At 42.9% G+C, this 12,848-nt stretch overlaps 1 protein-coding gene across 1 annotated transcript; it reads left to right on the forward strand.

The window, feature by feature from the left end:
* Positions 1-1,484: 1,484 nt before the first annotated feature.
* Positions 1,485-2,573, forward strand: LOC128094842 (speckle-type POZ protein-like). The gene is given in 1 exon segment (XM_052713432.1): positions 1,485-2,573. A coding segment is annotated over 1 exon segment (1,083 nt). The 5' UTR covers positions 1,485-1,490.
* Positions 2,574-12,848: the final 10,275 nt, after the last annotated feature.

Here is a 12,848-nt window from a genome sequence, read left to right on the forward strand (position 1 = left end):
TTTTACAGATCCCATTCTAGGAAGAACTGTTTCAAAACTCTTTCTTCAGTAACTGTTGCATATATTCTGCAGCCTTTGAAAACCAGAATACTGTCTCGCTTTTAAGGATCATCAGAGTAAGCATGGAAGTTCAAAGTTTAAAGAGGACAGAACTCACCAGTGGAGGATGAAAATTATGAGGTATTGAGAAGCTGAATCATGGCCGTCATCATGATGGAATTGAGAACTTAGGATCATCTCATAGCACACCCTTAGTGGATCAAGGGAGTTTTTCCAAGGAGGATTATCTGAGGGGGAGGGCAGGATCACCAGTGAAAGTTTGTGGAGCCATCCCAGGGAATGTGAGTCTGGATGAAAGAAGACTGCCACTTTCAGATTTGCTGCCTGGCTCTGCTTCTTGACCACCATGTATGAATTCTTCCACCCTGACCTCCGTGTTGTGAACACTGTGATCCCTGACAGGGTAAGGACCACTTCTTTCCCAATCATGTTAGTGGGAGGATTTAATGTAAAACCCTGAGAAGAGGAAATGACAGCTGTGTAGGAATGGACACCATCCCCATTTTATTTAAGATGAACCACAATAAGGAAAATACACTTGTGGTGGTTTTTGTGGGTTCCCAACTTAACAAGACATGGGATTAACTAAAACCCTACAATGGAGGTCACAACAGAGAGAAGTGTTTTGCTTCATTTGATGTAGACAGATCCATTTCAAGGACAGATTTTTGTAGTAAAACGTCACAAACATTTAATCTGGATCTCAGGGCTTGAAGACACACACCTTTAATCCAGATCTTGAGTCTGGAAGACACACCCTAAATTGGCCAACACCCTCTGCTGGAAGCATAGAAAAGGACATGGAAGCAGGAAGCTCTTGCTATTTGCCGGCTTGCCCTCACCTTGCAGCAAGTCCATCCCTTCCCTGGAAATAGAGAATATTTGGAACACCAGCATATACTGAAGACCAGTGTACACATCCAACATCCTGGACTGAGTAAGTACTGGAATCTTGGACTTTCCCTTCATAGGTAATGTGGGATTAGCAGGACTGCAGCCCAAAGTCATTCTAATAAATAAATCTCCTTTGGTCATACATAGAGAGATTCCTTGTATATATTCTGTTCCTCTAGAGAACCCTAGTGCAAGATTTTTGATATGAATTAATAGAATAAATGATGAAAACTATCCAAAAGCTGTGTATAATTGTCAAACCTAGTTACCTATTGACCTAAGATTCAATGTAGGAAATAATGGAGTGATGTAAGAGTATCTAGTTGCCTAGACTGTGTTCTCTGAAATTAGTATTGAAATCTGGATAGAAAATTTCAGAGACCCAAGTTTCCAGCCTCATGGAAGAGAAAACAGATGATGAACAAAAATTAAAAATCAAAATCTTGTCTGTTATGGCATCTCACAGGATGAAGAGAAAACAATTGCTAGTTCTTCATTTTGGATCCAGTTGAAACTTCAAACTACCTGCAGGAGAAATGGCAGGAGATGAGATAGCCCAGAGATGGGACCACACACAGATCAGCATTCAGGACTTCTCCTACAGGTGGACCATCAACAACTTCCCTTTTATTGTTGAGGAAATACCAGAAAGCTTTGTCAGCCGAAGATTCTCAATAGGAAGCAATGACAAATGGTGTTTGAGAGTACTCCCGAACGGAGTTGATGAAGAAAGTGCAGATTACCTATCAGTTTACCTAGTGTTGCTCAGCTGTCTAAAGAGTCATGTTTGGGCAAAGTTCCAGTTCTGGATCATAAGTGCGGAAGGAGAGAAAATAAAAGTCACGAGGAGCCCAAGAGCCTTTAGGTTCATGCCAGGCGGGAGCTGGGGATACAAAAATTTTATTCTTTGAGACTTGCTCTTGTCCCATGCATTTTGGTTACTGCCAGATGACCACCTCACCCTTGCCTGCAAGGTAAGCGTGGTCCAGGTCTCTTGCAGCAACTCTGACCAGAACCGGAAGCCAGCAATTCAGGTTCCTAACTGCACATTGGCAGATGAGCTAGGAGAGCTGTGGGAGAAGTCCCAATTCACAGACTGCTCCCTGGTGGTAGCTGGTCAGGAATTCCGGGCTCACAAGGCCATCTTAGCAGCTCGCTCTCCAGTTTTCAGAGCCATGTTTCAACATGACATGGAGGAGAGCAGAAAGAACCGCGTTGAGATCCCTGACCTGGAGCCACAAGTCTTCAAGGAAATGATGGGCTTCATTTACACCGGGAAGGCACCAGACCTGGACAGCATGGCAGATACATTGCTGGCAGCTGCTGACAAGTATGGCCTGGAGAGTTTGAAGGTCATATGTGAGGATGCCCTCTGCAGGGACCTCTCTGTGGAGAATGCTGCCCACACTCTCTTCCTGGCTGACCTCCACAGCTCAGGACAGCTGAAAGCCCAGGCACTGGATTTCATTACAGCTCATGCTTCTGAGGTCTCTGAGACCTCAGGCTGGAAGGCAATGGTGGGCTCCTATCCCCATTTAGTGGCTGAAGCACACCGTTCCTTGGCTTCTGCTCATCTTCCTTTCTTGGAGCCCCCTTTCAAACGTTTGGAACAATCCTAGGACCTGTTCAGCCTTGTCCTACACTTGTAACCCAGAAGCAGCAGCCAGTGTTGTTACCAATGATACCTGGGTGGACTCTGGGATGTGTGGAACATTTCCAGTGAAACTAGGGAAAAACAGCATGGTGGCTGAGGCTTAATACAGATGTAAAGCAACCAAAGTCAGGTGGAGGGAGGGGTAGCCTCGGACTCTGGTCCAATCTACCCAGCCTCTTGCCTGTTGTTATACTGGTTTGATTTTTGTCCAAGGAGTTAGAACCTGGAATTCATTTTAGTTTCTGGCCCCAAGCACATTACAACCGGGTTTCTTGGGAGAAACCTATCTGGATTGGACTGAGCAGAAGATATGGTCAAGGACTCAGAAATGAGAAAACAAAACATGAATGTTTGCCTGCAAGAGAAGGGGTAGAGGAAGAAGACATTTTTTCTCCAAACTCAGTGTTTGGGCCTGGAGAGATGACTCAGTTGGCTAAAGCAGTTGTTGCCTTTGCAGAGGACCCTTGTTCAGTCCTCCTCTTGTCTCCATGGGCACATCCATCTCTGTAGACAATGCCTACCCAAATAAAATATCAAATGAATAAAAATGTTAAAGTCAGTTTGTGGATTCCAGTGGTGTTTCTGTTTGAGCAATCCCATTTTTTTTGTATCCAACTCTGCTCAGCTTTTCAAGTTTGTGCGGTCTACACACACACACACACACACACACACACACACACACACACACACTCACGTCAATGAGACAATACCTACAGAAATTCTGTTACACTGGTAGATTGGTGCCTTGCCCAATTGCCATCAGTTTGGCTTTCTCTTGCAGCTGATGGGAGCAGACACTGAGATCCACAGCCAAACATTAGGCAGAGCTCAGGGAATCTCAAAGACCAGAGAAAGGCAGGATTGTAGGAGGGTTCAAAGACAGCAGGTGAACAGAGCCCACAGATTCATCTAAACAGAGCTCACTGGGGCTCCCAGAGACCTAAGAGGCAATCACACAGCCTGCATGGGTCTGTCCTAATTTTTCTGTATACATGCTGTGGTTGTTTAGCTCTGTGGTGGTATTGTGTTCCCCAAAATATTGTGTACCGTAATAAACTTATCTGGGGTCAGAGAACAGAAAAGCCACTAGATACTTAGGATAGGCAGTGGTAGCACACGCTTTGAATCCTGATTCCAGAGTCAGAAATCCATGTGTTCAAGCATACAGCCAAGCATGGTGACTCACACTTTTAATCACAGAAAGTGAGCCTTTAATTCCAGGGAGTGGTGGTAGAGTACAGAAAGGTATATAAGGCATGAGGACCAGAAACTAGAAGCATTTGGCTGGTTAAGCTCTTAGATTTTGAGCATCACAGTTCAGCTGAACACCATTATGATATGAGGACATGGAGGCTTCCAGTCTGACGAAACAGGGTCAGCTGGAAATCCGGGGATGTGAGGTAGCTGTGGCCTGTTCCGTCTGTGTGATCTTCCATTTTCACCCCAATAACTGGCCTCAGGTTTGATTTTATTAATAAGAATTTTTAAGATTCATGCTACATAGCTCAGTAGTTAGTGGGACTCCTAAGAAAGTGATTATTAGGAGTCTCTTACATACTTGTCTGATCTCAGGAATATTTCGTCCTTCTGGGTTGGCTCCTCTAGGCTTGGTATGAGGATTATTCCTACAATTATTACATCTTGGTATGTTGTGTCCAGTTGATATCCCCAGGAGACCTGTGCTTTTCTCTAGGGAAACAGGAGAGTAGTACATCTATGTGGAGTGGAAGGAGGGGAGACTATGGACAGATGGCATTATGTGAGAGAAGAAAACATAAAACCAAAAAAGGAAATAAAGAAAAATTGGAAAGACATTTGGTGAAGAAGTATTTGGAAAGATCTGCAAAGGAGAAAAGAATGTGAAGATATTTTGTCCCCTGAAAATGCCCATGAAAGTACATTCAGCGGAGAGTCAATAACTAATTAAGATATGATGACCCATTGCATGGACTGTCAGACTCTTTCCCAAGTCATTTTTGATATTGCCCCATGGGCCCATGATCACAGTAGCCATTGTAGCTGAGATGGGAGTTGTGCATGAGATCAACAACATAGCTATCCACTCATCAAGACTGACCTGGTTATAGCTGCTGCTGAATGCCAGATCTGCCAACAGCAAAGACCAACACAGAGACCCAGAGATGTCACATTCCCCAGGCTAACCATCCAACAAACTCATGACAGGATGACTACATTGGACCTCTTTCTCTATGGAATGGACAATACTTACTGGAGCAAATTGTTATTCTAGGTATAGATTTGCATTTCCCACTTGTAATGATTTTTACCAAAACTATCACACAGGAACTAACAGAATGTCTTTTCAACCATCATGTTATTCCACATGGTATTGCTTCTGACCAAGATTAAATTCACAGACAGATAGGTGAACCTGTGGCCCACCATCATGGGATCCACTGGTTGAAGCAGGTTCACCAACACCCTGAAAGCAGCTCTCAGGATGTTTTGAAGACACAGTTATGGAGCCAATGAAGTAAAAGCAACCAGGAGGGCTGGAGTAGTATTCTCCAGGAGGCAGATTTCTCCCTAACCCAGATCCATGGGTCCAGGCACCAGGTGTTAGAAAAGGGAATAGTACCACTCATTATTACCCCTATTGAACTGATGGAAAAAATTTGCTTTCTGTTTCTATGACTTTAATTTTCTTGCTTGGAAATTTTGATTCCAGTGTGATTGGTGGGCAGAGCTCCTGACTGGAGCTACAACAAACAGATCACTGAACTGGAAGCTCAGACTTCTCCCAAGCCACATTGAGCTTCTGATATGGTTAATCCAATAGGCCAAAAAGAAAATAACAGTGTTAGGAGTTTTGGATGACCAAGATAAACATTAGGAAATTGCGTGGCTTCTCCACAATGGAGGTAAGAAAGCAAATGGCTTGCAGGCAGGAAATCCTTTAGGACTCCTCATGGTGCCACATTTTCCAATGAATAAAGAGGATCGGAGACTGTAACAGACTGATGCAGGCAGATGACAAAACATACAGACACACCAGGAATGATGAAATATATCACAACTCCCATAAAGTTACTAAGAAGGATAGTGATATTCCCACTGAAAGAAAGTAAACCACCAATCAATATATTTTGAGTCAAATTAAATAAACTTTAAATTCTGCCATAATAGGTTTTCTCCCAAATCTCAGATTTGAGAGGATAGCCAGGAATATTGGAGAAGTGGGCTTTTTATAACCCTAAAAATGAAAGAGTTAGTTAGACCCAAAACCCATTAAAAAGACCAAAAAAAAAATTACCCGCCCCACACCACCTCTTTGGGAATGTGGGCGTTGTATTCTTAAAATTGCTTCCTTCTGGGTATGGGCAAAGTTATCTTTATCCTAAAAGAAAAATTTTAGGTTAATTGTCAAATGCTAGGAAAGGTAACTATATCCTTCGTTATCCATTCTGTGTATAATGCCAAAGTTCAGGGTTTGTCTCAAGTCCTTTTTCAAGTAGTCTTTGAGACTGGATCATCCTAACTAGGCCTCTCAAAATTGCTCTGAGCACTTTGTAGTTCAAAGCTGATCTGTAGATGATGTTTGTCAGCTTAGTGATATTATTATTGTACACGTGGAATTGTTGTTGTTGTTGTGGGGCCCCATCTTCTTCCTGGAGACTTCAGTGGATGTTAGGCCTGGCTGTGATTTCCTGCAGAAAACTGATAAGAGACTGGAACACAAAGACATATATATGCAGCTAATTGAAGCCTTTTTTCTAGAATTAATTAGTACCCTATATGACCATTCATATCTTAACAAAGTTTAAAATGTATATATATCTATATACATATTAATCTTGTAAATTTTGATACAAAATTTATACTTTCAGAAAAGTTTATAGAATCAAAAAGTTGAGATTAGTAATAGAATAGTCCCTTAATTAATTTGACTTTTCTCCTGTCCCATAGCAGAAGATGGCTCTTTTCTTCTGGCATGATACAGGGAGTTTGCATTTTCCTTTTAACAACATGCTTGAGTTTAAAGAAGGAGAGAGCCATTCTCCAACTCCAAAGTCAGCTTTAAATTTTAATTGAATTGGGACTATTAGAAGACCAATAGTGTTAGATTTTTAGAGAAGAGCAGTAACAAACATTTAGGAAGACATAAAATTTTTTAGATGATATACCCATATGCCATTTCACTCTGTTTCCTGGGATAGATGATTTGTCCCTTTTCTTCAGTTGTCTCATTTGTCCAGTGTTCTTCAGATTCCTTAACCTTCATTCTCCTAAAAGACAAAATCAAAAACCTTTCCCCAAGACTAATTTTGGGGATGTTCCTTTTGGTAAGTTATTATCTGATTAAATGAAAAGGCATGTGTTACTGGTATAAGTTAGTTTAAATTGGATGTTCATGCTGGTTGATGAACTATCACCTCTTCTAATTAAGAGGTCTCTCTTGTTCAAATCAAACTTTTATCAATTTTTATGGTACCCACAGCTTATCTTCTCCTGTAGAAACAAAAGCAAAACCTTGTCCCCAACATAACACATATCCTGGTTTCCATTCTGAGGTCAGCACATCTTTGAAGTATATAGGCTGATTTAATTCTGTAGTTTTTTCTATTATCCAATGTCTCTCTGTAGCTGTTGTTCCTTTCTCATTGGCATTAAGAAAACTCAAAGTGATCTTGCCCCGGACTTCCCTTTTGGAGCACAGGTGAGTGCCCTAGCTGGGCCTGGACCCCATCCCTGGGCACCAGCCACTCTGGGGAAGACCTGCCCAACTTGGCCCCAGGTTCTGGCCACCAGGCAGGTTCCCTTCTAGCCCCACCCGGAAGGATCTCCTTCTCCAAGACCCCTGGCAGACCCTGCAATCTCCACGCCCTGCCCCCATGCCCATCTGCCCAGACCCCAGCCACTTCCTGAGACTTAGAGGCCAGCCCCCAGCTCCCATCCTGCCCTGGACTTCCCTTCTGGAGCACAGGTGAGTGCCTTAGCTGGGCCTGGACCCCATCCCTGGGCACCAGCCACTCCAGGGAAGACCTGCCCAATTTGGCCCCAGGTTCTGGCCACCGGGCAGGTTCCCTTCTAGCCCCACCCGGAAGGATCTCCTTATCCAAGACCCCCAGCAGACCCTGCAATCTCCACACCATGCCCCCATGCCCATCCGCCTGAGCCCCCAGCCTCTTCCTGAGACTTAGAGGCCAGCCCCCAGCTCCCATCTTGCCCCGGACTTCCCTTCTGGAGCACAGGTGAGTGCCCTAGCTTGCCCCGGACCGCATCCCTGGGCACCAGCCACTCTGGGGAAGGCCTGCCCAACTTGGCCCCAGGTTCTGGCCACCGGGCAGGTTCCCTTCTAGTCCCATCCCCTTCTCCAAGACCCCCGGCAGACCCTGCAATCTCCACACCCTGCCCCCATGCCCATCCGCCTGAGCCCCCAGCCTCTTCCTGAGACTTAGAGGCCGGCCCCCAGCTCCCATCCTGCCCCGGACTTCCCTTCTGGAGCACAGAGAGAGGAGGGGGGAGAGAGTGAGGGAGGGGGAGAGAGAGAGAGAGAGAGAGAGAGAGAGAGAGAGAGAGAGAGAGAGAGAGAGAGAAAGAGAAAGAGAGAGAGAGAAGAGCTCCCATCCTGCCCCGGACTTCCAATTTGGACAAGAGAGCTCCCATCTGGACAAGAGAGAGAGACTTCCTGAATCTGTCAGCTCTGTCTGAACCAAGTGTGCAGATAAGGCCAAGAACGAACCACAAGGAGATGGGCAGACATCAAGGCAGAAACACATACAACAAAATGAATAGCAATACAGCATCACCAGGACCTAGCCCTCCTCCAACACCTAGACCTGAACATCAGAAATTTAAAGAAGCAGAAGAAAACAGCCTTATGAATGACATCATGAAGAAGGTAGAGGCTTGTGTAGAGAAAAAGACAAAAAAAAGGGAAGAACGCTGTAAACAACTAGAGGAAAGGGCAAACAAATTAGAAGAAATCAATAAAGTCCTAGAAGAAAACAATAAAATACTGAAAGAAAATCAAGAAAAATCAATGAAACAAATGAAGGAAACAGTCCAAGAGCTGAAAAGGGAAATAGAAAAAATGAAGAAGACACAAACAGAGGGAATGCTGGAAATAGAAAATGTGAGTAAACAAACAGGAACTTCAGATGCAAGTATAATCAACAGAATGCAAGAGATGGAAGAGAGGATCTCTGGCGTTGAAGATACAGTAGAAGAAATAGATTCATCAGTCAAAGAAAACACTAAAGCCAACAAAGTCATGAACCAAAATGTCCAGGAAATTTGGGACACCATGGAAAGACCAAACCTACGAATAATAGGGGTAGAAGAAGGAGAAGAATACCAACTCAAGGGCACAGAAAATATATTCAACAAGATCATAGAAGAAAACTTTCCCAACTTAAAGAAGGAAATGCCTATGAAGATACAAGAAGCCTATAGAACACCAAACAGACTAGACCCCCCAAAAAAGTCCCCTTGCCACATAATAATTAAACAACTAAACATACAGAATAAAGAAAGAATATTAAGAGCAGCAAAGGAAAAAGGCCAAGTGACGTATAAATGCAAACCCATCAGAGTAACACCCGATTTCTCAATGGAGACTTTAAAAGCCAGAAGGACCTAGACAGATGTAATGCAGACACTAAGAGACCATGGATGCCAGCCTAGACTAATATACCCAGCAAAACTTTCAATCATCATAGATGGAGTGAACAAGACATTCCATGACAAAGCCAGATTTAAACAATACTTATCCACAAACCCAGCCCTACAGAAAGCACTAGAAGGAAAATTCCAACCTAAGGAAGTCAGATACACCCTCAAAAACACAGGCAATAGTTAAAACCACAGCAGTAAACCCCAACGAAGAGAAGTACACACGCATTACCACCACAAAATAACAGGAATGAACAATCACTGGTCATTAATATCCCTCAATATCAATGGACTTAATTCACCTATAAAAAGACATAGGCTTACAGAATGGATTCGAAAGCAGGACCCATCTTTTTGCTGCATACAAGAAACACATCTCAAATTCAAAGATAGACACTACCTAAAAATAAAAGGCTGGGAAAAGACTTTCCAATCAAATGATCTTAAGAAACAAGCGGGTGTAGCCATCCTGATATCCAGCAAAATAGACTTCAAACTAAAATCAATCAAAAGAGATCAAGAAGGGCATTACATACTCATCAAAGGAAAGATCCACCAAGATGAAGTCTCAATTCTGAATATTTATACCCCAAACACAAGGGTACCCACATATGTAAAAGAAACATTACTAAAGCTTAAATCACATATAAAACCCCACACATTAATAGTGGGAGACCTCAACACCCCACTTTCACCACTGGATAGATCTCCCAAATTGAAACTTAACAGAGAAATAAAGGACTTAACTGATGTCATGACTCAAATGGACTTAATCGATATCTACAGAACATTCCATCCTAACAAAAAAGAATATACCAGCACATTTCCTATCAATAATTTATCAATCTCATCATTGCCTTGTGCTAGAGGGCCTGGCAGACCAGTATGGGATCGGATGTGAGTTATATATAAAGGATGACTCCTTTTCCTGATTGTATCTTGTAATTGAACAAATAGTGAAGTAAATTCTGAAGCATCAGGGATAAATTCTGCAGTCTCCATATGTAATACTACTCTTTCAGCATACTGAGAGTCAGTTACTATGTTGAGAGGTTCTGAAAAATCCATTAATACCAACAGAATAGCATACAATTCTGATTTTTGAACTGAATTATAAGGACTTTGAACCACTTTACTTAAATTTTCAGATTTGTAACCTGCCTTTCCTTGTTTGTTGGCATCTGTATAAAATGTATGAACTCCTAGCCGGGCGGTGGTGGCGCACGCCTTTAATCCCAGCACTCGGGAGGCAGATCCAGGCGGATCTCTGTGAGTTCGAGGCCAGCCTGGGCTACCAAGTGAGTTCCAGGAAAAGGCGCAAAGCTACACAGAGAAACCCTGTCTCGAAAAACCAAAAAAAAAAAAAAAAATGTATGAACTCCAGATACAGGTTTTTCCTGTACAATTCGAGGCAAGATCCAATCAACTCTCTTTATAAGATCAATTCTATCGCTTTTGGAATATTTGCTGTTAATTTCTCCCAAATAATCACTGCAAGCTCTTTGCCAAGGTTCACTTTCTGTCCATAATTTTTCAATGTCCTCCTTAGTTAAAGGTACCACAGTTTCTGCCAGGTCCATTCCTGCTAATTGATGAAGTCTTAATTTTCCTTTCCAAATCAAGTCAGAGATTTTTTCTACATAAGTTTTTAATTTTTTTATTTGGTTTATTTGTTAAAAATATCCATTTCAATATAATATCTTCCCTCTGCATTAATATTCCTGTAGGAGAATGCCTAGAATGTAAAATAACCAAAATGCAATGCAGCTTTGGATCAATGTATACATAAAACCCATTTTTTTAGTGTAGAAAAAATTTCTCTTTTAAATAGTTTCCTTTAAAATATCTGATATGTTAAGTGACTTACCAAGTCTGTGTAGAACAGTAGAAATGTGAGAGAATTTCAAAACAGCCACCTAGTGTCTGAGGTATGAATCCAGAGAGAAAGAGAGAGAGAGAGAGAGAGAGAGGGAGAGACAGAGACAGAGACAGAGACAGAGAGAGACAGAGAGAGAGAGAGAGAGAGAGAGAGAGAGAGAGAGAGAGAGAGAGAGAGAGAGAGAGAGAGAGAGAGAGAGAGAGAATGCACGAAAGCATAGCCAGACGTTCTGGCCAAAACTTAAATCCAGCCACGTGTTCCATATTGAGCCGAGTCAAGCCTTGGCTCTGGTTCCCTTAAGCTCCCACCACGTGCATTTTTCTTACAGGCAGGGGCCCTGTTTGGCAGGGCAGGCCTGAGTTGTTTGTAGCACAGGCTTTAAGCAAGTAGCTCGAGCTACAGCTAACCGCTTGGGGCTGCGGTCAGTCTGGCCTGAGGCCAAGCCAACCTGGGTACCATGAAAGTTGGGCATAAGATGGAGCATGAATCTTAAATGGTCTTATTAATAAAATCAAACCTAGAGCAATGTATTCGGGTGAATGCTGGAAGATCAGAGAAGCAGAACAAGCCACAGCCACCTCACCTTGCCAATTCCTCAGCTGATCCTGTTTCCTCAGACTGGAAGCCTCTCAGTCCTCATCCAGAATAAATCTCAGCTGAACTGTGCTGCTCAAAGACTAAAAGCTTAACCAATCAAATGCTTCTAGTTTCTGGTCTTCACACTGTAGCATGAGTCTTAAAAGTTCTTATTAATAAAATCAAACCTGGGGCCAGTTATTGGGGTGAAATGCTGGATGGTCAGAGAGACAGAACAAGCCACAGCTAACCTCACCTGGCCAACTTCTCAGCTGGTCTTGTTTCCTCAGACTGGAAGCTTCTGTGTCTTCATCCCAATAGCTCTCAGCTGAACTGTGCTGCTAGAAGCCTGAAAGCTTAACCAGCCAAATGCTTAACCAGGCAAAATGCTTAACCAGCCAAATGCTTCTAGTTTCTGGTCCTCAACGCCTTATAAACCTTTCTGCTTTCTACCACCACTCCCTGGGATTAAAGGCTGCTTTCTGGGATTAAAGGCGTGAGTCACCATGCCTGGCTGTTTCCAATGCGGCCTTGAACTCACACAGATCCAGAGGGATTTCTGTCTCTGGAATGCTAGGATTAAAGGCGTGTGCTAACATTTTCTAGCCTAAGTATCTTGTGGCTTTTCTGTTCTCTGACTTCAGATAAGTTTATTAAGGTACACAATATATTGGGGAACACAATACCACCATATCACGCCTTATATATCTTTCTGCCTTCGACCTGTCTCAACTTAATCTACCAGGCTGGGCTGACTCCCCAGGGAAGAGCTTGCCTTGGAGGAGGTGGCAATGGGGGGTGGGTTGGGGGGTAAGTGTGGGGGGTGAGAGGAGGGAGGACAGGGGAATCCCTAGATGATATTTAAAATTAAATTATAAAATAAAAATATTTATCATGGAAAAGAAAAGAAAATACAAAAGCTTTGGATAGCTAAAACATTCCTGAACAATAAAAGAACTGCTGTAGGTCTCACCATTCCTGATTTCATATTGTACTTCAAAGCAATGGTAATAAAAGAGCATGGTATTGGCATGAACTGAATGGAAGAAACAGACATAAATCTACATACAGGGGCCATGCCATTGTAAGGGGCCTGTGCTGCCATCCAGGTCCATGGGGACATCTGAGCTCTGACTGCTGCTAAAGGCT

Source organism: Peromyscus californicus, unplaced genomic scaffold (genome assembly GCF_007827085.1).
Source record: "Peromyscus californicus insignis strain IS unplaced genomic scaffold, ASM782708v3 Scaffold_4__1_contigs__length_199733344, whole genome shotgun sequence".
Lineage (NCBI taxonomy): Eukaryota > Metazoa > Chordata > Mammalia > Rodentia > Cricetidae > Peromyscus > Peromyscus californicus.